Source organism: Diceros bicornis, chromosome 38 (assembly GCF_020826845.1).
Source record: "Diceros bicornis minor isolate mBicDic1 chromosome 38, mDicBic1.mat.cur, whole genome shotgun sequence".
Lineage (NCBI taxonomy): Eukaryota > Metazoa > Chordata > Mammalia > Perissodactyla > Rhinocerotidae > Diceros > Diceros bicornis.
The window spans coordinates 6039734-6067237 of NC_080777.1; the positions used below are offsets into that span (position 1 = coordinate 6039734).

The 27504-nt window shown below is 37.4% G+C and overlaps 1 protein-coding gene across 4 annotated transcripts in view; it reads right to left on the reverse strand.

The window, feature by feature from the left end:
• SMYD3 (SET and MYND domain containing 3) overlaps positions 1–27504 on the reverse strand; it is a 670522-nt gene that overhangs the window by 482539 nt on the left and 160479 nt on the right. For 3 of the 4 annotated variants that reach the window (XM_058533571.1, XM_058533574.1, XM_058533573.1), the window contains exons 2-5: positions 24256–24319; positions 3363–3470; positions 2140–2211; positions 1698–1755 (exon numbers count right to left, since the gene is read on the reverse strand). In XM_058533571.1, coding sequence (XP_058389554.1) covers positions 1698–1755; positions 2140–2211; positions 3363–3470; positions 24256–24319 — 302 coding nt within the window. The remainder of the gene's footprint in view (positions 1–1697; positions 1756–2139; positions 2212–3362; positions 3471–24255; positions 24320–27504) is intronic. The other variant, XM_058533572.1, reaches the window with a different exon arrangement.

Sequence of the window (27504 nt, forward strand, 5' to 3'; positions counted from 1 at the left end):
ATGTGGGACTCGGCCTCAGCATGGCCGGAGAAGCGGTGCGTCGTTGTGAGCCCGGGATCTGAACCCGGGCCGCCAGCAGCGGAACACGCGCACTTAACCGCTAAGCCACAGGGCCGGCCCCTAAGTCAGTGAATTTAAGCAGACTTGTCCATGAAACAATCTACAAGAAGGTCACAACTAACTGATAAACAGTATGCTCTCAAAGGGAAAAAAACAGAACGGGAGAACTAAAAAGTTCAGCCAAAGTTCAAATAGGTGGAATTTGTCATAAGAAAGTACAGTTGTGTGTTGCTTAACGACGGAGACACATTCTGAGAACACGTCATTAGGTGATTTCGTGGTTGCATAAACATCACAGAGTGTACTCACACAAACCTAGATGGTATAGCCTACTACACATCTACGCTATATATCCTACAGGACCACCATCTTATGTACTGTCTGTCGTTGACTGAAACGTCGTTATGCAGCACATGCATGACTGTACATCAAAAAGAAACTACAGACAACCAAAAAAAATCTCAATATCAAGTCATTTCCAGGTTGAATAAACAAGAATGGTGCTGCTTCAACCCAAACAGAAAGATAAAATTCCAAAGCCAACATCACTCCTTTAAAAACTTACTTTAATTTATACCACGAAAGGGTGTTAAGGCTAAGAGTACACAATTCAATTAGTATTTGAGAGCATTTCACTTAAGGCAGCATGTATGACAGAGCTACTAAGCAGGGCTAATGTTAATAGTAAAACTCACTGCAAAAGATATTAATTGCCTAGCAGTAATATAACAAGAAAAAAATGACTAATTAGTTCTCTATTAACACTTGAAAAGATACATCAAGTTGAACTATAGCGTAACTCTGTTGCTCATGTCAGGTCTACATATTTTATGTAAATTACTTGTTCAACAGAACAATTAACCAATGATTTCTTAAATAATAATTTATTAACATTAGCACTTAGGATCCCATAACCATAAATCTATACCAGATCATCATATTATTTGTCTCCATCCAGAAATATTAAACTGTGGAACAAATTTACTCCATGAGCTCTGATGACTTTTGGGTTGAAGTCATTTACAACCTCAATGAAGAGGATCGGTGCCAATATGAAAGAAAAAGAAACCCTACATTTACTTAACACTCAGATTTGGAAGCCCTTCAGTGTTCCCAAGTAGCTTGGCCACTGCCATGGTAGTTCGGGAGAAGAACACCGCTCAGTGCTATCAGAGAGTGTAAGTCATCTGTACCTTCTACATTCCTTATTACCTAAAGGGCCAGTGAACCTAAATGTTCCCTGGAACACCGCCCCCCAGCGAGCCCTGAGCCCCACCCCGTTCACATCACTGTTCCTTGACATCAAAAAGAAACCAAGAGCAGGAAGAAGGGAGGAAGGGAGAGAGAAACAGAAGAAAAATTATTTTGTCAACTGGACTAAGGGTTACACTCCCCTCTCTGCCTACCCTGGACACCTTTATGGCACTTTGTACAAACTCTCACATGGCCAAAACTACCCTGGAATAAATTAAATAAGCTAATGTGCCAGTCGTATATAAAAACGTGAAAAGTTTTGTTAGATTTGCCTCACATAACAAAGAGACAGAAAAGCAAAGTTAAAAATAAAGCAATTCCCCAGCTCAGCAAATAAATGATAGGAATTTTCCTTTTTAAGATGCTGATAGACAATCACTTACTTGACTCCAGATTATAAAATGAGTAAAGCTTCTCCGATTCAGAGGGTGTTTCTTCCATCTGTGAAGCAAAGGGAGAAAACACCAAAAACAATTTCAATTGCCGCAATATATAAATGAATGTGTCTGAGTGTCTTTAGATATTTAAACGAAAGTTTTAAAAAGATAATTTTCTATATATTCCCTCTCTTCATCATTTCTTAGGGTTGAATTATTTAATCGGTAGCAATTTTAAAATAAAATCTAAGTTGTGTCTTAACACAACATTTTAATTTCCAAATGTAAAAATCTTTTACAAAAAGTTTTCAAATTTTTCACCCCATCTCTACCACGGACTTATAATCACTGTAAGGATTTTACTACTAATTATTACAGAAAAGCAGAAATGGATGAATAAAAATGAGAATTTATTACAAACTGTGCAACCTTGGGAAAATTACTTAACCTTGAGTGGAGGAGTCCATTTCCTTATCTGAAACTTAGGAGTAATCACAGCACCTGACTCACTGGGTGGTTGCTGCGGGGATGAAATGAGGTATATTATGTAAAGCAATTAGCACAGGGCCTGGAAATAGTAAGTGCTCAACAGAAGGTAGCTATTATTACAATTGCTTTGCATTAGATTCTGATCCAGTAGGTCAGGGATGGAGACTGAGAACTAATACCTCAGGTGATTCTGAAGCAACTCATTTCTGATCTAACAGTGGGTCTCTATCTTTTCAATATTAAAAAAGTAAAAAAAAATTCATACTCACATATAATGGCAATTATACTTTTAATATCCAGTGATTAAAGAAATGCATAATGACAAGGTTGATTTGAATGTATTAATGCTTTGAAATAAATTTTTATTTTTTGGTTCAACACAATATATACACCTGAAAATAGTAGTAAGTATATGTGACAGATGTTGTATATTCAGTCCAAAGACAATGCCCATTTGGTATTCCAAATCCACTTTTTTTTAGTGAGATATAACTGACTTATAACAATGTATTAGTTTTAGGTATATAAGCATACTTTTACATTCTTAAAGCCCTTTATTATAAAAATTTATAGCCCAAAAAAGTCAATAAAAACAGGACAGAAAGGAGATGGAGTCTGCAATAATTTGAGAAAGACATATTCATGCTAAAGCCTGGCAAAAAAAAATCTAGAAAGTGTCACCAGAGGGGGATTTCACAGAATCCACTGGCAGCTTTGGCAGAGTAGGCAAAGGAATTGAAGAAATAATTTCAACGAATCTTGGCTATTAAAAAAAAAGATAAGCACTCTTCCATGTAATATTAGTTATCATCCAATTAAAATCTCACTTGAAGAGGCAACTAAAAAAATTATGTACTTGCCCTGTGCATTAGTTCACAGTAGAAAAGTAATAAAGGCAAAGTAATAAACATTACTGCATCTCCTGCCCCAAATACAGGATCTTATGTCTCTATTCCTAGGAGATCACAGGGACTTCAAAGAGGGGCCATGCACTTCATCACTGCCACTGATGCTATGATTAATAGGAAAAGAGCAAGTTTTTGTCTTAAGATACTCCCTGGAATAATCCACCTCCTACTTTAATATGGGTTTAAATTCAGCCTTAAATAGGAATAATACACACAACTGCAAGTGCTTTTCTTAAATTAAAACCCAAGCACGGTGCACAGGTTTTATACTCACAAGTTTGAAAACAACTCTGCCCAGAAGGCGCACAGAGTCCGGAGGATATCTGGGTTTGCAGCTTTTAAGGCATTTGCATTCCCGCTTGTGGTCCTGCCAAGCTTTTTTCTGTTAAGACAAGAGTGGGAAGGGCATACGAGACATAAAAATTTCACTCTCATTTAAAGTCATTTTGAACGTTGAGAGTCCTCACCATTAATTTAATTTCAACAGCCTAAATATAACTGCAAAATAGAAAATGAAAGCAGTACTCTAATACTGTTAATGACCCAGGAGTCAGTCTCTGCCGAGTGTGCAACTACCAGCATGGACATTATGCGATTCAGTTCCACCTCCGTCCTTGAATTCGCCCTCTGGTTATTACCTGGCTGGTGGAGTCCAATGCAAGAATCATTAGGGCTTACTTAATAATTTATAAGATAGTCTTTTAGCTGACTAGATAGAATTCAGTGATAGATAGTGATTTTGAATATGAAAGTGAAATTTCTAAACTAGAAAGTAAAACACATGGCAGACAGCCTTCTGAATTTCTGTGCTGCTATTGCAAGCATAGAAATATCAGGAGGGCTAACATACCAAAATACATAAAACCTTTTTGTTTTGGAAGACAACATAGAAAGGGGTTATTAGCTAAAATGACCAAATATCCAGTTTGCCTAGGACTATCTTGGTTTATATCTGTTGTCCTGGCTTAATTATTAATAGTGCCCCTATTCACTCCAAAAACTGTCTGGTTTAGATATAAATTATACAGTCATTTAACCCATGATCCTAGCCATGCGCTGAGGTGGCTGAAGAGACCAGTGAGCCAGTCACCAATCTTGCAACAGTAGAGATCAGAGGACTAAAGGGAAGGAGGTTCTTTCCCTGAGTCTTGGGTGTCAGAAATGCCATGGCTCCCTTTACATGGGATTACTTCTATATGGAAACAAAATCCAGAGTATCCAATATTTAGCCCCGGTGAGTGGCTAATATGTTCTATTCCAATTGAGAGCTGGAAGTTCCCTCAATGAAAAACCTGATGCTCCCAGACATCTAATTTCAGAAATTGTAAATCGGCTTCCCAACTTCTGGGCCTATAAAAATACCCCTGGGGGGACCAGCCCGGCGGCATAGTGGTTGAGTTCTCATGCTCCACGTCGGTGGCCCGGGGTTTGCAGGTCTGGATCCCAGGCGCAGACCTACACCACTCATCAAGCCATGCTGTGGCGGCGTCCCACACACAAAATAGAGGAAGACTGTGGCACAGATGTTAGCTCAGGGACAATCTTCCTCAAGCAAAAAGAAGGAGACTGGCAACAGATGTTAGCTCAAGGCCAATCTTCCTCACCAAAAAATGATGATGATGATGATGATGATGATGATGATGATGATGATAATAATAGTATGTTAAAAAAAAAAAAACCATAGGAGGAACTCTCCCTTTTCTACTTAAGCACAACCAAAAATTTCAAAAGAGCTGCAGCTACTTTGAAACTGAGACTCAGATTCAAGTTCAAGCCAGCATTTTGATCAGAAAGACCGCCTGTGTCCAGTTGTTGGGTGACAGCTCGGTCTGTCTGCAGCTATTGCCTAGTAACCCAAATCTGGGAGACACTGTTTACAAGGGGTACACCACTACTTTCATGAACTCTACTCACAGCTGCCTCACTTCATTCCTTCGCATCCACTATGGCTATGCTCTTAACACGATGTTTGTAATTTTTTTTTCTTTAATATATATACTTTACTCACTTCTAAACAAGACTGAACTGCTTCAAAGTAAAGATATGCATGAAATAAAGTTGTAAAATTAGAAACAGAAAATGTTATAATTATGGGGAAAAAAGTCCTCTAGCATTTACTTAGCATTCTACAGTGTGTCTGACATATGGCTTAAGCAATTAACAAAGGACATTTCATTTGATTTTTACAGTAATCTGAATGGTAGATATCATCCCTATATTAAAGATGAAGAAAGTAAGGCTCAAGAGCTGGGATCTAACTACCAAGCTACATAAATACAAAAGGGGAGAGTAAAAATTCTTAGTATGCTAAACATGAGAGCTAAATAATTATCGTGTTTGTGCATTACATTTATTTGAGTTGCTTTACAGGTGAGGCAAAAAAGAAAGCATAATGACTTATATAATTCTCATATGACAGAAAAGAAAAACACATCGCTTTACCAAGTATTAAATCACAGGAGGAATTTATTCCAAGAATACTAATCAACATATTGGACAATGTCTTCAACAACAGTGTACAACTATAATGGCTTTTCATAGAGTTACTTGTAATGTCACTATTCACCAAAAGGCATAACACTAAAATATAACACAGTGAAAGAAAATGTTTCTATCGTTCAGGGGGCTGGCTGAACTTGCAATTAGCAAGTACCGTGTGTAAGACGCCTAAAAAAAATATATAGTTCCATTGTCAAATAAGTTTGAAAAACACTACCTAATGTAGATCTTGCTTAGAGATTTCAAATATTTTAGGTTATGAAAAGTCCTAACAAGCTCTGCGTTAAAGAACCTTTTATAAATTATTTAACAGAGTTTCTCATGATGGTTACTGCCATCTTTGGGAAGTGAGGTTGCTATATACTGACTCAGATGTATCTACATACTTTCCTTCCTTCATCTGGTCTTTGAATGACAGTGGGTTACGCAGACAAATTCACAGTCATTCGCACTGACTGGAAACTAGAGTGCTGATATTTTTGATTACTGACTGAAAGGAGAATCATAACTTTGGCGGAAGAGTTTTCATTTGGTGTTAAAAGTCAAGAAGCCTGATAGATATGCTCGACGGACAGGCTGTGTGGGCAGGAATGAACCACACAGCACCAACGAGTCTCTGAGAAAGCACCTTTGGCTCTGCTCAGCGCCTGAGTCTGTTGTCCAGCTGAAACAGGACTGCACCTAGCAAAACAAGGGAGAGATAATTTGGACCAAAAGATCTTAAGAGCAGCTTTTAATCAATGCTTGTCTCAACTACAAGAGATCATCCATACTCCTTTGTTAAAACCAGTCTGAAGAGCTCAGCCTCCTGGCAGCTTATGAGAGTGAGGCTACAGCAAAACAACTGATTTTTTAGATGACATTATTTAGAATTAAACATGCAAATTTTGGAGACTTCTTCTCAAAAATGACCTCATGTCTTTAACATAACTAATATTGAGCTCTTATTTCTCAACAGTAATTAAAAGCTAGACAATATGTTTTTTATGGCCACTCCTAGATCTTTGCACGAACACATTGGACAACATATTTACCTTCCCATTTGCTTCAGCAAAAAGATGTTCATTCTTTTCATCTAAAAGCCAAATCAGATCATTTAGGTATAAATATAGAAAGCAATTATGCCACTCGAAACTAATCTATAATATGTCAACTTTACAGCCTACTCTATTTCTTACCATGATACTAAAAATCATGTTTTAGGGGCCAGCCCGGTGGTGCAGTGGTTAAGTTCGTGTGCTCTGCTTCAGCAGCCCAGGGTTCGCAGGTTCGGATCCCGCGCGCGGACCTATGCACCGCTTATCAAGCCATGCTGTGGCAGATGTCCCACACATAAAAAATAGAGGCAGATGGGCAAAGTTTTTAGCTCAGGGCCAATCTTCCCCAGCAAAAAGAGGAGGATTGGCAGCAGATGTTAGCTCAGGGCTAATCTTCCTCACCAAAAAAAAAAAAAGCAAAAAAAAAAAAAACCCCACAAAAAACCATGTTTTAAAAGATTGTTAGGATTTATTGTTTAGCTTCACCCATAACATCTTACCATAAGGCTTACTAATAGAAGCACACCACAGAAAAGGCTTACAAAGAAATCTTTTAAGCAACTGTATTGGACTTGGAAGCAAAACCTCACAATCATACGAAAACATTAGACATTATCTTCACTCTACAAACATTAACCTTGCTCTAGACCTCAATGGCACATTACATATCTGCCAGTTTCTCAGAGACAATCTTCTTGATTTACTTTTTCCTATTTTCTTCCATTACTGTAAATACAGGATGTAATTAAGCTTTTATTCACAATCCTGGCTATAATGTTTTCTGTTCTCACAGTTGAGAATTAACAATGACGTACAATAAGCACAAATTAGTCTAGGAGACAGAGGAAATTAAAATATTGCATTAAGAAACAAAGACGATGGGAGACAAGAGTTTTAGATGGGAAAAAAAGGAAATGAAGACATCTATGACTCAATTCCATTATCAGTACATGCATGACTCAAAAAACGACTTCAGAATCTATATATTTCCATATGTTTTTCAGTATTTATAATGATTCAGAACATAAACTAATTAACAAAACCAGTGGTTCTCACAGGAGTAATCCCAATGCTGAGGGTTGTTTGGGAAATTTATGGGAGTATTTCTGTTTGTCACAATGCTTGGAGAGTACCATGGGCACTTAGTGGCCAGGAACCAGAGATGCGGGACACCCTGTGTAGGACAGTTCCGTATGATGAAGAATTTTTCCAAATCTAATGACTTTTAAATGTCCCACCAGGCATTCCATGAAGGTGACAGATTTGTTTACAATTATCTGAGCCTACAACTAAACCTCCTTTTAGATATAAAAACAAAGAGCTTGCTTTTACATAGTCTTAATGGCACTGAATTTTCTAGGTAAACAAAAGGAAGACTGTATTTTAAGACCTTTAGCTAAAGTTATTCAAAATATTTCATAAAATCATATCACTGAAGACAACACCACTTGTAATAGAGTCACATGCCGCATAACAACATTTCAGTCAACAACGGACCACATACATGACAGTGGTCCCATAAGATTAGTACCATACAGCGTAGGTCCACAGGAGCCTATACCATCTAGGTTTGTGTAAGTGCACTCTATGATGTTCACACAATGATGAAATCACCTAATAACTCATTTCTCAGAACGTATCCCGTCATTAAGCAATACATGACCGTATTGGAGATACCAACACAACACATCTTCTGAACTGCATTTTGTACTTCCTTTTTCTCACAGTGACTGTAAAGGTGCAAGTATATGACTTGTTAATTATGTCTTCTAGTCTAGTCACACCTGAGCATTTCCATACTAAAACACATATTATTTTATTCTAAGTTGTTTTAATTTTCTTTATCCTTTATAGTCCAGATGTCATTATATTGATATTGAATTTTGAAAACATGTAATTAGGTAGATTGTATTACCTATGGAATTTCATTTCAAGACAGTAAAGAAGACAACAAAAATATTCATAGAAAGTCAGAGTTGGGTCTGAGAGAGCTGAAAACCCCAGATCCAAAACAATGCTACACAGTTATGCATACTACAGACATACATAAATATATGTATCTTAAATACACAGCCTGGGACCTACACCAGAGATTCTGACAGTACTGCTGAGATAGGATCAGGTGTCTGAAGGGTTTTTAATCACTGGGTGGGATTCTATGTGTAGCTAAGGTTGAAAAACCACTAAGCTATACCAAATTACAAAGGAGTTCATTATGTATATTAAATAGATGAAACAACAAAATACTAGTCTATAATTATCACTGAACTATCTCCCTATAGGAATGAACATTTTATAATATTGAAATGAGGAAAGTATTTCTAAGCAGGACATAAAACCCAGAAACCATAAAGGAAAAGATGTACATATTAAACTACATAAAAATAAATAACTTTTGTACTTCTGGGGAAGAAAAACTAATACCACAAACAAGTTTGAAAGATAAAGGACAAACCAGAAAAACAAAATCTAAAACACAAATATAGACGGTGTTAAATGTCTCCAATATCCAAGGAGATATTACAAATAACTAAGAAAAGGATGAATATTTCAAAACAAAAAGAAAAAAAAGGTAAAGGATAGGAATAGGAAATTCATGCTAAAAAAGAAAAATCAATAAACAAAAAAATACAAACCACACCAGTGTAAAAGAAATGCTAACAGAAACAAGATAACATAGGTGACCCATGATGAGTTTGGCAAAGATGAATGAAACTAACAGTACAGTCATGCACCGTTTGACACCGGGGTATGTTCTTAGAAATGTTAACTTACTCATTGGTGACCTGGGGCCTGTTTCGTCCTTCACAGCCTTTCAGGGGCTCTTGGTGTTTCAGGTTTAGAGCAGAAGTTGGTCAAGTATGTTGTTCTGGTGCCTCAGAAGTCTTTTGTAACAGTAGCTGACTGTGGGTTTTCCTGTTCTCCATTTCTCCAGGATTCCAGAGAGCAGTACCCACTTAAACCTCAACTATGCAGATCTTCAGGTGTGAGAGTGTCCAGCCTCTAGAAATCTTTTAACTGGCTTCTGTGGCATGACCTGCCCCTGATTCTCCTTCTACCTTTCTTACCGTTTTCTAAAAAGCCTCCGTTTGCTGCCTCTCTCGTTACCTGTGGAGCGACGGTACTCCACCGCCGTGGCTCGATTGCCTGCCTGTGGCTGAGAACACCAAAGCCTCATCTCCAGCCTTGCCCCTTCTTCTGATCTCCAATCCCATATTTTCTACTTATTAATAAAAATCTTCACGTGCACAATCTGTTTGAACCTCAGATTCATCAGGAACAATACTTAAACTCTCTCTTTTCCTCAACAGGATGTGCTGCTTCTCCACGTTTTCTGTCTTCTCTCTCGGCATCACAGTCTCCTGAGTCAGCCATGCCAGGACCCTCAGGGGTGCCTCTGATTCTTCCCTGTCTCTTTCCTCCTATGTGCCCTGTTTATGCTGCTTCTGAAATATCTCTTTGTCCTTTTCTTTTTACACTTCTGGCCACTGACCTAATTCTGGCCCCTTTTATCTTGCCAAAGTGGCTCTAACTAATCTCTCTGCCTCTTCTTCTTTCCCTGGATCTCAACCCATTTTTATAGACTGCCACTAGAGAGACATTTTTGTAAAAAACAGATGTGATCGTTTGAATCCCCTGCTTAAAACTGTCTGTTGATTCCCTACTGCCTATTGTATAAAATCAAGGTTTTAAAATCTGGCATTTGAGAACTCTGCAGGCCCCATCCTATGCTACTTTCCTGGAGCTAGGTGACTGTGCGGACAGACTGTAAGTAACTTGCCGGGTGGAACCATTTTCCTAGCACCTTGCAAAGTAAATTGCAGTAATTCCATCACTGGATGCTTTTACTCCTTTACATTGTTGCATTGTCACTTGCATTATGCTTTTACGCCTTCACATTAGTGCATTATCAATGTGTTTCTTCAAACTACCAAAGCCTGATGATATCTGAAGGACTGTTGCTATGACAGTAGCAAATAAATGTAGGCAGGGCAGGCCCATTCTCTGGATAGGGAATTATTTTTGACAGGCTAAGGTATTTTTGAGCCAATTTGTAAAGCTGCCCACATATATGAGAACACACAAGGAGAGCCCAGCAAAGCCAGTGACAAGTCAGCAAGGCCTGGTCATGGTTGCTGTGTGTGTGTGTGTAACTGTCTAAGCAAGGAGGTGGAAATCACTGTGTTCCTCTGGCTCCTAAGTTAGTGTACTTCTACCTTAAGTCATTCTGATTTGATAGAGGAAGTAAATGTAGTTTTGAATAAGAGTCATCAGCAGTAGTTGAGTTGGCTTTTGTTTTGTCAACATTGCTGAGTTTGATAATTAGATCATTAAAAGGATGTGATCAGATTTTGGAAATCCATTCCTGGAAGATATCCACGTGTTTGCTCATGGTTGTCAGGCAGGCTTCTAGCCTTTCTTTAGAGCAATGATGATTGCTACAATTTTTTTGTTCTGAAAATATTTTCCTCATATCAGCGAGGTTTGGATGATCTTTGTCACTTCTCATCTGCTCAAAGTCAGCAAAGAGATGCTTGCCAACTCCTTTCATTTTGTGGAAAGAAGGTATTACGCTCTGTACAGCCATCTGTCACTTAACAAGGGGGATATGTTCTGAGAACCGAGTTGTTAGGCAATTTCGTCCTTGTGCAAACATCACAGAGTGTACTTACACGAACCTAGATGTTACAGCCTACTACACACTTAGGCTATATGGTACTAATCTTACGGGACCACTGTCATATATGCAGTCCGTAGTTGACCAAAACATCATTACGCAGCGCATGACTGTATTTAGAGGTGTCTACGGTATAGAACACTGGGGACTCTAGCCTTGTTTGTAGAATTGTAACCAAAAAATTTTTAGTGTGCATACTGTTGGCACAGAAATATTCATAACGTAATTAATCCTAACAAATTTAAATTATGTAGAGAAATAAGTTTAAGAATGCTCATAGTAGATTTGCTTAAAATATTGAAAAATTGGTAATAAATTTTCCAGCTTTTCCTAAAAGAAAAAGCTATTTTTGTCTTTCTCCTTTTACCTTTCCAATAATATCTGAATTTTCTACAAAGAGCACGGATTATATTTATAAATAAAAACAAATGTAAGTATCTTTCTTATGTCTAGTAACTGTGATTTGGGGAGAAGTATCTTTATATGCTAGAGAAAGCAAAATTACTGTTTAACAAACACAACTTTTTAATGTTTATTTTGGAAAATCTGGTTGTAACTCAAAGAATGGTTTAATGTATTAATTTTTTAATTTTAAAAAACACTCCAATGAATTCTTTTGTAATACCAATGAAATCTTTTGCAGTGCAAAGACTCATTCAGTAAACTCTCATCAGCTTAGCTTTGTTATGTCTGGTTTTCTTCAATAAGTGTACTACCCATTAGGTGCACCTTGCATGTAACAGGTGTTCAACAGATATCTGATGATTTATTCTAAAACCAGTACCATTTAGGAGATATAATTTACTATATATTTATCATTGATTATTTGAAATTAAGACCATCCAAAAATAAGAAAAAACAGCAAAACCCCTAACAATTCTTTCTTTGACCAGTCTGAGATAGTCTTGGTTGCTTGATTATAAAAGGAGAAGACTGATGAGATGTTACAATAGAAAAAGAAAATCAATTTATTTCTTCTTTCTTACACAAAATAACCTTTGCACTATTATCATAATATTTCCTTCCCCTCCTTGGACACAAAGTCACTACAGCTCAATAACTCATTTAAATACTGGTAAACATTGGATTTTGGTTGGAGTAAATACTCATTTTACGGCAGCTTATTATGGTGTGGGATGGAGTACGGGAAGGGTCAACACATATTGAGCCCAGTTTGGGTAAAATACATCTAATTCATGACCTGGGCTCCCAAGACATTTATTCTACAAAACGAATGAATTCAGTGATCTCTAAGGCAGCCTTGCAATGATAAAACCTATGATTCTGCGATATTCATTCCTAACAAATAACTGAATTATGTCAGAATAGGTTTGAAATCTGCCCCTGTTACATTTACATAGAACTGAAAATTTGGAACAGTATTTTCCTCAGATTTGAGGTCACCAAGGATGAAAAAATTGGCTTAGAAATATATAGAAAAGAAAATGAATTCTTTTAAGCCAGCTTATTCAACAATTTTATTTGTGATTAATAACTACCATTAATTGAACATTTTCTATGTGAAATATTGGCATGACAATTTTTTTACCACGTATTCATAACTCCCTCCACTCACAGTCATTCACAGAGGTTTCCTACAGGCAAAACTTAGGATAGTTGAGTTCCATGCAACTTGCAGGAAAGAAAACAGACCCAATAGTTTCCCATTCACTTGCAGATTGCTTAACAGTAATAAATACCACCTCCTCCTTCATGCCTCAAATGTAGGGCAATATTCAATTACAAGTTGACAGATGCATTAAGATCTGAAAAGCTAGAATCTGGGGTGAAAAAACCTGGAAGGCTAAGCAGGTTGTCTAAGAGCTACAGTTGACTGACAGGTATTGATTAAAATCTTGCATAAAATCTCCTTCGAGCGTGCCAGAGACCCAGTGATAAACGTTAGACTTATCACTTTAAAAGCTTACTGAATGCCGTATCAAATGGAGAACAAGAGTGCATTCCAACCAGCCTTAATCAAATTAGACAGATAGGGACAAATAGAAAGAAGGAGTGAGGCAGGAGGATGGTCACAGGGCATGAGGTTGACAGAAGAAAAGAAACAAGAATAAATTATTACTTCTTAGGAAAATGGGAATTACAGTCTCCTGGTGAATTGAGGAACCATATAATCTGAGGCAATAATAACATTAGTGCCCCAAAGTAAATCAATCATCATCTAGCGTAGCATTCAGGTCAAATCCATTCTGCTACCCGTTTGTGTAAAGTTTTATGGAAACATAGCCACACTCATTAGTTTACACTCACCCATGTCATACTACGACTACAGAATTGAGTAATTACGATAGAAATCCTACAGCCCACAAAGCCTCACAAAGCCTAAAATATTTATTATCCAGCCCTTTACAGAAAAAGTTTGCCAACCCCTGATCTGTGAGAGATCATATCAAGATGGAATGTCCTAATTGATATATTTTAGCTGGAAGGGCAAAATCAATCATTCACCTCTACGGACTTCCAATCTTCTTTGAAAGAAATTTCCGTGCTAGATTAATCAAAATGTCAATGCTGGGGTCTAGTTGAACAAGGCGAATGTGGCACAGGCATTTTATCTCCCTAACACAAGAAATTATTAATTTTTAATTCTCAAAATGAATTAGAAGGGCCATCAAGAATGTGAAGTTTAACCTCATTTCTGTAAGTCAGAAAGTGGGAGTAAGAGGACAGGCTGCAAAAACAGGGCAGAAGAGGCTACCACAAAGGGCAGTTACCTTCAAAATCTTTTCCAAGAGGGGAGCCAACCTGCCAAGCAGAACTGCAACAAGGATCTAGAATCAAAGACTAACGTCAACTGAGAATGGGATTTAAAAGTGGCTGAAAAAAACAATTAACTAAAAGTCTGTATACCAAAAGAGTCTCAAAACACCTCCTTACTATTGGCATGACTTTGAATAAGCAGTGGAGTGTTAAAATTGAGAATCTAGTTGAATTTGATGCTAAAAAATATCTCTGATCCAGACTATTGCTTTAGCCTTCTATTTGGTCTTCCTGTCCCCACTCTTACCCTCCCATAACGGTTTCCTCAAACTGCAGTCTCATTCTTTGAGTAGCTTAAAGGTTGTGATCACTTTATTACAGAGAAAGAAATGTGATCTATGCACACTTAATGGCTCTGCAGTGAGCAATATTTTTTAAACAATTTATTGAGAAAGAATTTACAGTACAATATACTGTACTCATTTTAAGAGTATAGTTTGGTGAGTTTTGACAAATATATATATATATATATATATATATATATATATCCTTGTAACCAACACCAAAATTAAGACATAGAATATGTCATTACTCCCAAAAGTTCCTTTGTGCCCCTTAACGTTCAAGCCCTCCTTCCCTGGCAACCAGTGATCTGGTCTCTATCATTATAGATTAGTTTTGCCTGTTCTAGAACAGCACTACTACTTTCCATCTGGCTTTATTCCCTCACTATCATATTTCTGAGATTCACACACGTTGATGCCTGTATCAGTACCTTGTTCCTTTTTATGGCCAAGTATGTAATAGTATATTGTGTGTGTGTGTACACATATATACTCTACCTAGGAGTAGAATTGCTGAATCACTTGGTAAGTGTACATTTAACATTATTAGAAACTACCAAACTTTTCCAAAGGAGTTGGACCATTTTATATTCTCACCAGCAGCGTATGGGGTTCCGGTTGCTCCATATCCTTATCAGCACTTGGCAGGATCAGTCTTTTTCATTTGAGCCTTTCTAATGGGTATGCAATGGTATCTCATTGTGGCTTTAATTTTCATTTCTCTGATGACTAATGATGTTAAGCACCTTTTACCATATACCTTATTGAAGCATCTATGCAAATCTTTTGTCTACTTTACAGGGTTATCTTACTATTGAATTTTAAACATTTTTTATAAATTCTGGATACAACTCTTTGATCAGATATATATGTATTGCAAATATTTTCTCCCAGAATGTAGTCTGCCTATACATTTTCTTTTCTGTGTGTGTGAGGAAGATCAGCCCTGAGCTAACATCCAACGCCAATCTTCCTCTTTTTGCTGAAGAAGATTGGCCCTGGGCTAACATCCGTGCCCATCTTCCCCTACTTTATATGTGGGATGCCTGCCACAGCATGGTTTGATAAGCAGTGCGTAGGTCCGCGCCCGGGATCCAAACCTGCAAACTCCAGGCGGCCAAAGCAGAGCACGAGAACTTAACTGCTACACTGCCGGGCCAGACCCTACATTTTCTTAATGATGTCCTTCAAAGAGAAGGTTCAATTTTTATGAAGTCCAATTAATGAAGCCTCTCCTACGTCCCCTCTTGTGGCCATACCTATCACATAAAAGAACACAGAACAGGGCCTATTTCTGGACTCTATTCATTGCTCTAATTGGTTTATCTTAACACCAGCACTACACTGTCTTCATTACTGTAACCTCAGAGTAAGTCTGTACATCAGGAGGTCTAAGTCCTCCAACTTGGTTCTTCTTTTACATAAAGGACTCTGTCTTTTGCATTTCCATATAAATTTCAGTTAGCTTCTCAATCTCTGAGACTTTGGATGAGACTGCAGTGAATCTGAATCTATAGAGCAATATTTTAAAAATCACTTATGACGACTGCTGATTTTGAACTTTTAGAATCAATTAATAGGCAGTTCTTAATTTTGTGTTTTAGAATAGAATGTAAATATCACTAACCTTGACAACATAAAAGTAAATGTACAGCTGACAAATTATGGGAGGTAGAGTGATAAGAGATTAAGGAAGGAGTGGGAATACTAATGTCTTCAACTTAAAAAGTAGAGAATAATGAGATTTTATCTATAACTGATAAAACACAGACGGAGGCTTGCACATGTTGTTTCAAAGTTACAGACACAAGGAGAAATTCAGTTTAATAGATGTATAATAGTTATCGCAAATCTAACATGGCCAAGGCAGATTTTTCCCATCTAAAACTGGGTCTCTTACATGGTCTTCCCCATGTCAGTAAATAGAATCATCTACCCAGTTGCTAAAGCAAAAAACCAAGGAGTCACTCTTGATTCTTCTCTCTTCTCTCCCCACCCCACGTTCATTCTCCTTATGTTTTTTTGTACAGTCCCAGCCCGTCCTCTGAGCTCCGCACAAGTATATCCAGTTGCCTTTCAACAGCTCCACGTGTATGTTTCATAGGCACAAACTCAAAATTTGTAAATTAGAATTCTCCTCTCAGAATCTGATCTTCCCTCAGATTTCTATTAGTCACTAAATGCACCACGATTCATCCAAAGTTGCTCAGGCCAGAAACTTAAGTCATCTCTGACTATTCTTTTTGCCTCATCTCTTACATTCAATCTATTAGCAAACTCTTTCAGCCACACCTTCCAAGTATGTCTCAAATCCAATCATTTCTTACCACCCCTACCGCCACCACTCTAATCCAAGCCATCAAAGCTCCTGACTAGATCAGGGCCTAGCATATACTGAGCTCTCAACTTGAATGAATGAATGTATCTATAAGCAAATTCAGTCTGTTCTTCCTTCAAAAGATATCCCAAATCTGATCAATTCTCTTTGTTGCTACTACTCTAGTCCAAGCCACCATCGTATGGTGACAGTGCACAGTCACAGTACATAGTACACTAGTCTGACTGTAATAACCTCCTAACTACTTTCTCACGTCTACCCTTGCCCTCCTACAACCTATCCCCCCAGAAAGGTTCCTTCAAAATCTCAACCAGATCATCATATTGATCCCGCTTCCGCTATTAAAACCCTACAGCAGCAGCCCATCACACATAGAACAAAATGTATGTTTTTTCCCATAGCATATAAGGGCCTCATACCCTGGCCCCCCCATCTCTCTAATCTTATCTCCTACAACTGCTCACTCTGGTCCAGGATACTGGCCTTCTTGTCCTCCCTTGAATACACCATATTCATTCCTGCTTTTACATTTAATGTGTCTCCAGCCCACAACTCTCTTCTCCTGAGCTTCACATGTCTTGATTACTTCTTTCAGGTCTTTCCTCAAATGCCACCTCCTGTCAGGTAAAGAAAGAAAGGAAAGAAAAGGGAGGGAGGGAGGGAAGGAAGGAAGGAAGGAAGGAAGGAAGGAAGGAAGGAAGGAAGGAGGGAAGGAAGGAAGGAGGGAAGAGCTATAGAAATAGATATATCTCTATAGATATAGACATATCTCTATCTCTCAATATCTATATATTATAGATATATAGAGAGAAGACAGATATAGATATGTTTATATATATATGTATGTGTATATGTATATATGTATCACACACCCATATGAAAACATAGCCTCAGGGCCAGCCCAGTGGTGTAGTGGTTAGGCTCGCGTGCTCTGCTTTGGTGGCCCGGGGTTCATGGGTTCGGAAGGCAGATGCAGACCTACGCACCGCTTATCAGGCTGTGCTGTGGCAGGCGTCCCTCATATAAAGTAGAGGAAGATGGGCACAGATGTTAGTCCAGGACCAATCTTGCTCAGCAAAAAGAGGAGGATTGGCAACAGATGTTAGCTCAGGGCTAATCTTCCTCTCACACACACAGACACACACACACACACACACACACACACAGACACACACACAAAATAGCCTCCCTATCATTCTTAACCCTATCATTTTGTCTTACCTCCTGTATTTTGGGCATAAGAATAAGACAATATTATGTATTGTTTTATTTATTTGTTTATTCTCTGTCTCATCCAGAAAATGTGAGCTCCATAAGGGCAAGGGCTTCCTCTGTCTTGTTCAGTAATGTTGTGCCAGAGCCTAGAAAAGTGCTGGCATCAGCACTAATATTTGCTGAACAAATTAATGAATAGATGAATTCATAATCAAGTCCTTCAAGTCTTGACTCACTGGCCTCACCTCCAACTCCTTTTTATTCCCTGCATTTATTTAGTTTTTTAAAGACTTTAGTTTTTTAGAGCAGGTTTAAGTTCACAGCAAAACTGAGAGGAAGGTACAGAGAGTTCCCATATATGCATAGACTCCCCTATTATCAACATCCCCACCAGAGTGGTACATTTGTTACAAATGATGAACTGACACTGACACATCATGATCATCCAAAGTCCATAGTTTACATTAGGGTTCACTCTTGGTGTTCTACGTTCTATGAGTTTGGAAAAATGTACGGTGACATGTATCCATCACTAGCCACCTCTTTTTTATTCCTCTAAGGTACCAATCTTGTTCCTACTTCAGCATCTTTATATTTGCTGTTCTTTTTATGTAAAAAAAATCTGTTCCCACATCTTTCCATGGCTAGATATCTTTGTCACTTAGATCCCAGGTCAAAGGTCATCTCTACAGGAAGCCCTTCTATAACCACCCTATTCAAAGGTGAGCTCATGCTCATCCAAATCACATTCACTCATATAATCATAGGCATTTGTCACTGTCTGCCTCCCCACTCCACAATACAAGCTTTATGAAAGCCAGGAAATGCTTACTTGCTCACTGCTAACCACCCACCCACCCCAACCCCCTGTTGGTTGTTCTAAGAGTAACTTAGAACAGTGACTAGCTAGTAGGTACTCAATAACTATCTATTGCATAAACTTTAGATGAATGGAGGATTCTGATATAACTATACTAGAGGGAGAGGAAGTAGATGCTGATGCAGTTGAGCTAAATCTCCTTATCTATTAGAGCAGGAAGTCAATAGATAATGCCTACACTTATGAATCAAGAAATATTATGTCTCACTTATATGTGGAATCTAAAAAAAACCAAACTCATATACAGAGAACACATAGGCTTTACCAGAGGCAGGGGTGGGGCAGGGGAAGGGGAAATGAGTGTAGATGGTCAAATGGTACAAACCTCCAGTTATAAGATAAATAAGTCTGGGGATGTAATGTACAGCATGGTGACTATAGTTAACTATACTGTTTTGTATATTTGAAAGTTGCTAAGAGAGTAGATCCTAAAAGTTCTCATCACAAGAAAAAAAAATTATAATATGTGTGGTGATGGATGTTAATTAAACTTTTGTGGTAATAATTTTGCAATATATACATATGTCAAATCATTATGTTATACACCTAAAACTAATACAATATTATATGCCAATTACATTTCAATAAAAAAGGAAAAATAAATGTAACTATGGACAGATTATTTAGAGATAATGTAATTTTTAAAAATCTAACTCAAACCAACCAGTATCACTAATGAATGTATTCATTCATACACTCAACAAATTATGCTACATCTGCAGCAGTGAACGCTACACAAGGAGCCTGACCATCTATGTGCAGAACAGGCAATTAAACCAATAATTAAGATAATTAAATTTCTGAATTATAAAGGAGGGACACAAACTACTCTCAGGGGTTTAGAGAAGGAGGGAGTGACATTTCATCTGAGTTCTAAAGGATAAACAGAAGTTCAGTAGTTTGGGGAAGAGGTCTGGATCCAGGGCCAAGGACTTATATAGCCAAAGGCCCAGAAGTAAAAGTGTGGCAAAGTCCATGAGTGTGAATTTCATCCTGAGGGAAAAGAGGGCCAGGGTTTTAGGCTGGTGAGTGACAGATCAAGTTTACATCTAGAATAAAATAACCACTCTGGCTCCAGTGTAGAAAACAGAATAGAAGCTGGCAAGAGTGCCGTTAATCTAGGAGAGAGATCATGGTAACATGTACAAGAGCAGTGGTAGAGAAGCTAGAGAGAAGCGAACCAATTCAGATCTGTAGGTGGTAAAACCAGCAGGACATAGTGACTAACTGGATGTGGGGCCAAGAAAGGATGTAAATCAGAGAGGAAGACACTCTGACAACTCAAACTGCTGAGTGGTTGGTGAAATTATTCACCGAGGTTGAAAAATGTGAAGGAAAGCAGGTTTGGGGGAAGAAAACACATTCAGGTTTAGATACATGGCATTTGAGATACCTGTGCCACAGCCAAGTGGAGGTGTCTGGTAAGATATGCTCAGGAAAAAGGAGGCTGGAGGTGGAGTCTCGAGAATGATTAATATACAGATGCCAACTGAAGTCAGGGGGGTAGATGGGATCAGTCAGCAGGTGAATGTAAAGTGAGAAAAGAAATTCTCAGGGCCCCAGATGTTTGTAGAACTCAAAACTGGAAATATGATCAAATAATTTTAACCTTTATACAGTATTCCCTTTTTGTTTACAATTAGATACGAAGCCAGTTTCTCTACAGAACACTCAGTGCAGGTCCCGTCAGTTGAAGGCCTGGCACAGAGCTATTTATGAAATAAACAAAGGGCTTGGCTCTCTTCATTATCACCACTTTGGGTACGATATTCCAGAAACCAACTTATTAAATCAGCCTCTTAAGTGCTTACTAATATGAGATTCATCAAAAATGAATCAAATCATTCTACAGCTAAGCATAAAATGTAAACCCAAAAACATGATTCACATTTTTAAAGAGGTCTGTAATTATCAACATAAAATAGAGTCTCTCTCTGCTAATACAGTGCTCTTTAAAAGAATATAAACTGCAACTGGATGCAGTGCCCAGCTACTTATTTTGCTCAGCAATTAATCCAGTTAGAAATGTACACATTACGAATCAAATTAAATCCAGCAGAGGTGAAATAATAATTGGTGAATCTGCTTGAAATTGGTTTACTTGCTAGCAATATTGCAAATTTTGAGAATGCTTTTTCATAAGAAAACTTAGCCTGCTCCTCCTTGTTGATCTCATAGTCATCTGTGATGTTCTGATTATGCCAATATAGAAATAAGACTGGTTCCCATATATAACCCCTCTATTACATTATATGGCACCTCATAATAAGGTTTATATAGAGGAATACAAAGCCACTGACGACAAAACATTTTGGTCAGTGTCAGAAACAGTACTGTACACAGCAGTAAACATATCCATATATGTGTATATTACATATGAAGCACAGACTAACAGTTTGGTGTGCATCCTCCACTTACAAAACAAACACACAGAGATTATCTCCAGAAAATAGAACTAGGAATGGGGGAAGGAAGCTAGGGGAAGACCTTTACTTTTTACTCTGTATTATTCTATATTGTGTTAATTTTTATAATGTAAATGTATCTTTGCATTGATTATGTTTAAAATGAAATGTGAAAACCAATGACATTGATATCATCCTTATGGGCACAAGGGACATTATACTGTATAATACCTCAATAGTCTCTCACAGACAACAGATGCCATGGCCCCACATGTCAAATGCTATGCTAGTGAACCAAAGTTATGTCCCCCTAGGGTAAACATATTATAGATTTTATGCCACAAATTCACATCCTCTATATCAATTTCCATTCCAAGTGCTTTTGCCTCCTGTTCATTACTGTTCATAGTTCGGTATGTCAGTTTAATTTCGTGCTGCTTTGTAGGTATCCAAAATAATTACAATGTTTAACGCTGTACCTTAAGGTTGAGCTAAACAGAGCAGTTTAAATGCATATGTTCTGGCCAATCTTTGACTCCCACCCCACCTTCACACACACAGCCCATCCCCCACACACATGCAAGCATATGAGCTAGCTGGTGTTATATATGATATCTTTCATCTAACTAGCTATTTTCCCATTACCTTCTACAGTATATCTGACAACGACATTATTATTGATGCTACAGTAAACAGCTAATATATGTGGCAAAAAATACACACACTGTCATGAATCAAAATGACATACCCACCCACCAAACTCCCTCTACTCATTCTAATCAGATAATGGTCCCCCCTACACCCCAGAGTGTACTACAAAAGGAAGAAGTAGCATTGCGGAAAAAAACATTCATAAAAACAGGAGAAAATAAAGGTTTAGGTCATTGAAAATAGAAAAGCAGTTCATCTAGAACATTTGTGTCAAGCAATAGGGTAACCTGTCGGTTCTATATGTAGTCTTCTTAACGTGAAGCTCCCTGAAACATGTAGCACAGTTTCACATGAATAAACTAGCTAAAACATCACCATAGAACAGTCTTTCTAAAGTTTATCTTGTAGAAAAAGCATGAATTTGTTTTCATTTTTTGCTTTCTGTTATTATTATTGCTTATGATCTTATACAAATCTGGTATCTTTCAAACTTTGACAAAATTTTTGGTTTACAAAATCAGGTAAAAATAATTCAATTATTTTTCACATTCTCTATTTTTATTAGGAAAGTGGTATTTCTAACCTTCTATTTTTGTTTTTTTGTGAGTGTGTTCCTAGAGGATAGAGTGTACCCTCATTAAAAATAAAATAAAACAAAAAGCCAGAAAAAAGGGGGACAATACAATAGAAAATGGAAAACTATACCTAATTGGAACATTAAAGCTAGAATAAAATTTAAGGTTAGATGAGAAATTAAAAGTCTGGATTCTGACTGCCTGGGTTCATTTCCCAAACTCCAGAGCCTACCAGCTATTGGATATTTGGCAGGTTGCTTGCCATTCTATACCTCAGTTTCCTTATTAGTCAAATGAGCACAATAATAGTACCTAATCCTCTCAAGATACTTGTAAAAGTAAGCAGAAGAATAGTTCCTGGCACATAGCAAATGTATAATAAATATTAGCCCTTATTAGTAGTACAGATTAGGAAACTGAGGCCCAGAGAGTTTCTGGGATAATTTAAGTAGCTAATGACAGAACTGTCATTAGAACTTGGGTCCTCTGATTTTTTTGTGTTTTGGTTTCTATTCTGTTAAGATCACTCTATTTGAAGTCTGGAGAAATTACTTCCAAAGGAGAAAGTGAGATAGCATAAATGCCTCAGATAAGCATGGCCTAAATCTAAAAGAAGAAAAGGAGGAACTCTGGGTATGTGCACGTGCATGCACGCACCGCCCCCCTCCAAATAAGAAACAAAAAGGATGAGTGGTGCGTGGCAGGCAAATGACACAGACACAAAACCTCCAATTAGACTTTTTATTATGACACAATTCATTAGAGCATAATTACATTTTTTATTAAATGATTAATCATAAGGTTAGAAGAAAAGGTCATGTTGAATGTTAACCATACATCCTTTAAATAATTTCAAAGATGTTAACAGTGGTATTCTCATAGACTGTCAGTTGTTGTAAATTAACTCCAAGTCTTGGAAGGCAGTTTGGCATTATCTTTAAGAATTTAAAATGCATACATTCCGGGTCAGCCCCGTGGCTTAGCAGTTGGGTGCGCGCGCTCCACTACTGGCGGCCCTGGTTCGGATCCCGGGCGCGCACCGACGCACTGCTTCTCTAGCCATGCTGAGGCCGCGTCCCACATACAGCAACTAGAAGGATGTGCAGCTATGACACACAACTATCTACTGGAGCTTTGGGGGTAAAATAAATTTAAAAAAAAAGTTAAAAAAAAAATAAAATGCATACATTCCTTTACTAATCGACACAACTGGGAAGAATTTATCCTACAATTAATTTGTGGAAGTATGCAAAAATGTGCGCAAAAGGATACTTGGTGCATTACTGGCAATCCCAAATACTGGAAAAAATTTAAGCATTCATTAATGGGGAATTTGTGATGCTGGTACATTCCTATAAAGGAATAAAAGGGATGATACATAAAGTTCCTCTAGATAATCAAACAAAAAAGAAAATCAAGGTATACAAGAATTTGTGCCAGAATAACCTATATCTGTTTTTCTAAACAAAGAATATAGATATATGAACGTGTTTGCACAAGAAAATGCTGCAAAGATACACAAGAAACTTAACAGTGGTTATCTCTGGGAAATGGGACTGAGGTTAGGAAGACAAGAAGATGGAGAGAAGTAAACATTTACCTTTCTTTCATGATATATATATTTTATATATATACATAGCTTTTATATATATTATATACATAATTTTTTACCACATACATATATTATTTTTAAATTGAAGGAAAATAACAAGTTAAAATAAATCAAAGATTGTGAAGAAGCAGAAATAGGCCAACAGGCACAATGGAGGACAAATTTAAGAGTAGAGAACTTGAAGGTTTCACTTATACACAGCTGAACATTCTTACCTGACACTTAGCACTACAGTATTTGGCGACCCGGCATTGAGAACATCGCATCAGCTTTTCCTTCCTGTTAAAAAAATAAATTTCACATTAGGAAATGAGTGAGAACCATACATAGCTGAAGAAAGAGAACATAAATCAACATATTGACGCCAATATGTTCTGCTCACTCCATCTGTATGGTCCCTTAAGATTCAGATTTTCACAATGATGAATAACTTCTTTCATCTTCAATGTGAGACATATACATAATAACCAATGTTCTTTATTTTTAATTGTGGTAAAATATACATAACATAAAGTTCACCACTTTAACCATTTTTAAGTATACAGTTCAGTGGTATTAAGTATATTCACACTGTTGTGCAACCATCACCACCACTAATGTTCTTTTTACCATAAATTCAATTAAAAGACAGAGATTCCCATTAAGACAAAAAATTTCACTTCGTAGACATTTTAACCTTTTCATATGATTATTCAGAATTCAGCCCATCAACTAGTTGAAAGTATACTATATCCTTCAAATATAAAAATTTTATAAATCTTAACTTATCATATAGTTTATTTTTTTTTTATTTTATTTATTTATTTTCCCCCCAAAGCTCCAGTACATAGTTGTATGTCATAGTTGCACATCCTTCTAGTTGCTGTATGTGGGACGTGGCCTCAGCATGGCCGGAGAAGCGGTGTGTCGGTGCACGCCCGGGATCCGAACCCAGGCCGCCAGCAGCGGAGTGCGCGCACCTAACCGCCAAGCCACCGGGCCGGCCCTATCATATAGTTTAATAATTATGAATATACTCCTTCTGGGAAATGATTTTAAAATTCCATTAAATTCTATTAGTACTTTAGACATGCTAAATTGAGATGCTCCAAAGTTATGTCTCTCTAAATTACCTGAGTAATAAAAAAGCCAAAATGAAGAAAAACTTGAATTATAAAATGAAAATAATAAATATGATAAAATTAACAATGACAACAGACAGGACTGTGGATACATTCAAGGTGGCCACGAGCATTAAAAGTCAAACTATAATCTTAACATCTATGACACAATAAGAACAAATCTTTCTAAGCACTTCTGATGTGCCAGGTACTGTTCAAAGTTCTTTATATCTGTTGACTCACACTTAACTTCAAACAGTCCTATGAGGAAGCAGTCTTATTATGCCCACTTTTGAGATACTTCAATACATTTTCAAGAGATTAAAAAGTAGATGGAGTAGCACACACTAAGAAAACACACCATTAAGTGCATGTGGCAGGTGATACTGAAAGGGTAAGAACAGAACCTTATAGAGAATGAGAAATTGAATACACCAGATGCCTCACCTCTGGAACAGCAGGGGTGACATAGGAGCATAAAACATGGGGAGAGGTTAAAAGTCTAAATAAAGCAAAATCAAAACACCTCCCACCCCCAAGTATAGAACTGTAGCTGCCATATATCAACATTCCAGACAACAACCCAAACCCAAGCAATCTGGCCCTAAAGTTCTTGCTTTTAACCATCACACTATACTACCACTCTTTGATAAAACTGGATAAAAACAAAATCCACTCATAGGCTATTTATGAGACATACTTCAAATAAAAAGACATACAAAGGTGGGATGAAAAGAGTATACCAGGCAAATATTAACTAGAAAAAAGCCTGTGTAACTATATCAATACCAGAAAAAAAGAGACCTTAAGGTTAAGAACGTTATTAGAGATAAAAAAGGTCAACACGCTGGGGCTGGCCCAGTGGCGCAGGGGTTAAGTTCGTGCGCTCCACTTCGGCAGCCCAGGGTTCAATGGTTCGGATTCCAGGAGTGGATCTATCTACACACCGCTCACCAAGCCATGCTGTGGCAGCATCCCACACGCAAAATAGAGGAAGACTGGCACAGATGTTAGCTCAGGGACAATCCTCCTCACCAAAAAAAAATTAAAAAAAAAAAATTCAGTACACAAGGACAAAAGACTCCAATCACAAGGTGTTAGGTACCTAGTAACAAATGTACCCAGTCTCAAAATGTAAACAGTACAAATAACAGATCCAGAAGGAAAAAAATGGATAATACACAATAAGTTAATATAAGTAAGGCCCTTGAAATAGTGCCTAGAATATGTTAAGTACCATATAAGTGCTAGTTATTACTACAAAAAGATATAAAGCCTTTTTCAGGAATTCATAGATGAAGCAGATAAAGATTAAGGAACTCTGTAATTTACTTGATTCATGCAATACACCGACCCTTGCACCTGGTATATGAATGTGTATTCACGTATTCTTTTCAAGCACCCACTAACCATTTACAAAAAGTGCCCACAACCTAGACCACAAAGCAAATCCGCAAAATCCCAAAAAATCAATATCACCTAAATCATTTTCTCCAGCCACGAGGGAATTAAATGAGAAATCAGCAACAAAAAGAAACGCAGTGAAATCTCCTATGTATGGAAATCTAAAAGTACTTCTATATAACTCAAGGATCAAAGAAGAATTCTAATGAAAACTAGAAAATATATTAGATTGAATGATGAAAAATATATCAAAACTTATAAGATAAAGCTAAGGTAATACAGGAACATTTATAGTTTTAAATGTTATGTTTAAAGAAGAAGGGCCGGCCCGGTGGCTTAGCGGTTAAGTGCGCGTGCTCCGCTGCTGGCAGCCGGGGTTTGGATCCCGGGCGCGCACCAACACACCACTTCTCCAGCCATGCTGAGGCCACGTCCCACATACAGCAACTAGAAGGATGTGCAGCTATGACATACAACTATCTACTGGGGCTTTGGGGGGAAAATAAATAAATAAATAAAATCTTGAAAAAAAAATAAAGAAGAAAAACTGAAAATAAGTGAGCTAAACATACAAATCAAAAATTTCAACTTAAAAATAATAAAAAACCATGGAAAGCATAAGGTAGGAAAATATAACACTAAGACAAATATACAAAATGAAATAAAACACAGATATAACAGAGACGCTAAACAAAGCCAGAAAGACTAATATCAATAAAGTTGCAAGATTATTTAAGGAAAAAAAGAGAAAGGTCACAAATATCAGGAACAAAATGAAATATAACTCAAGATTCAGAACAGATTTAAAAACAAACAAGAGATTTCCAGAGAAATGACAGCAGTAATATAATTTTTTAATCTCCTTAAATCTCGCCAGAAAAAATGACAGGGTGTTCATGAGTTGATGGGCACTTGGGTTGCTTCCACCTCTTGGCTATTGTGAATAACGCTGCAATGAAC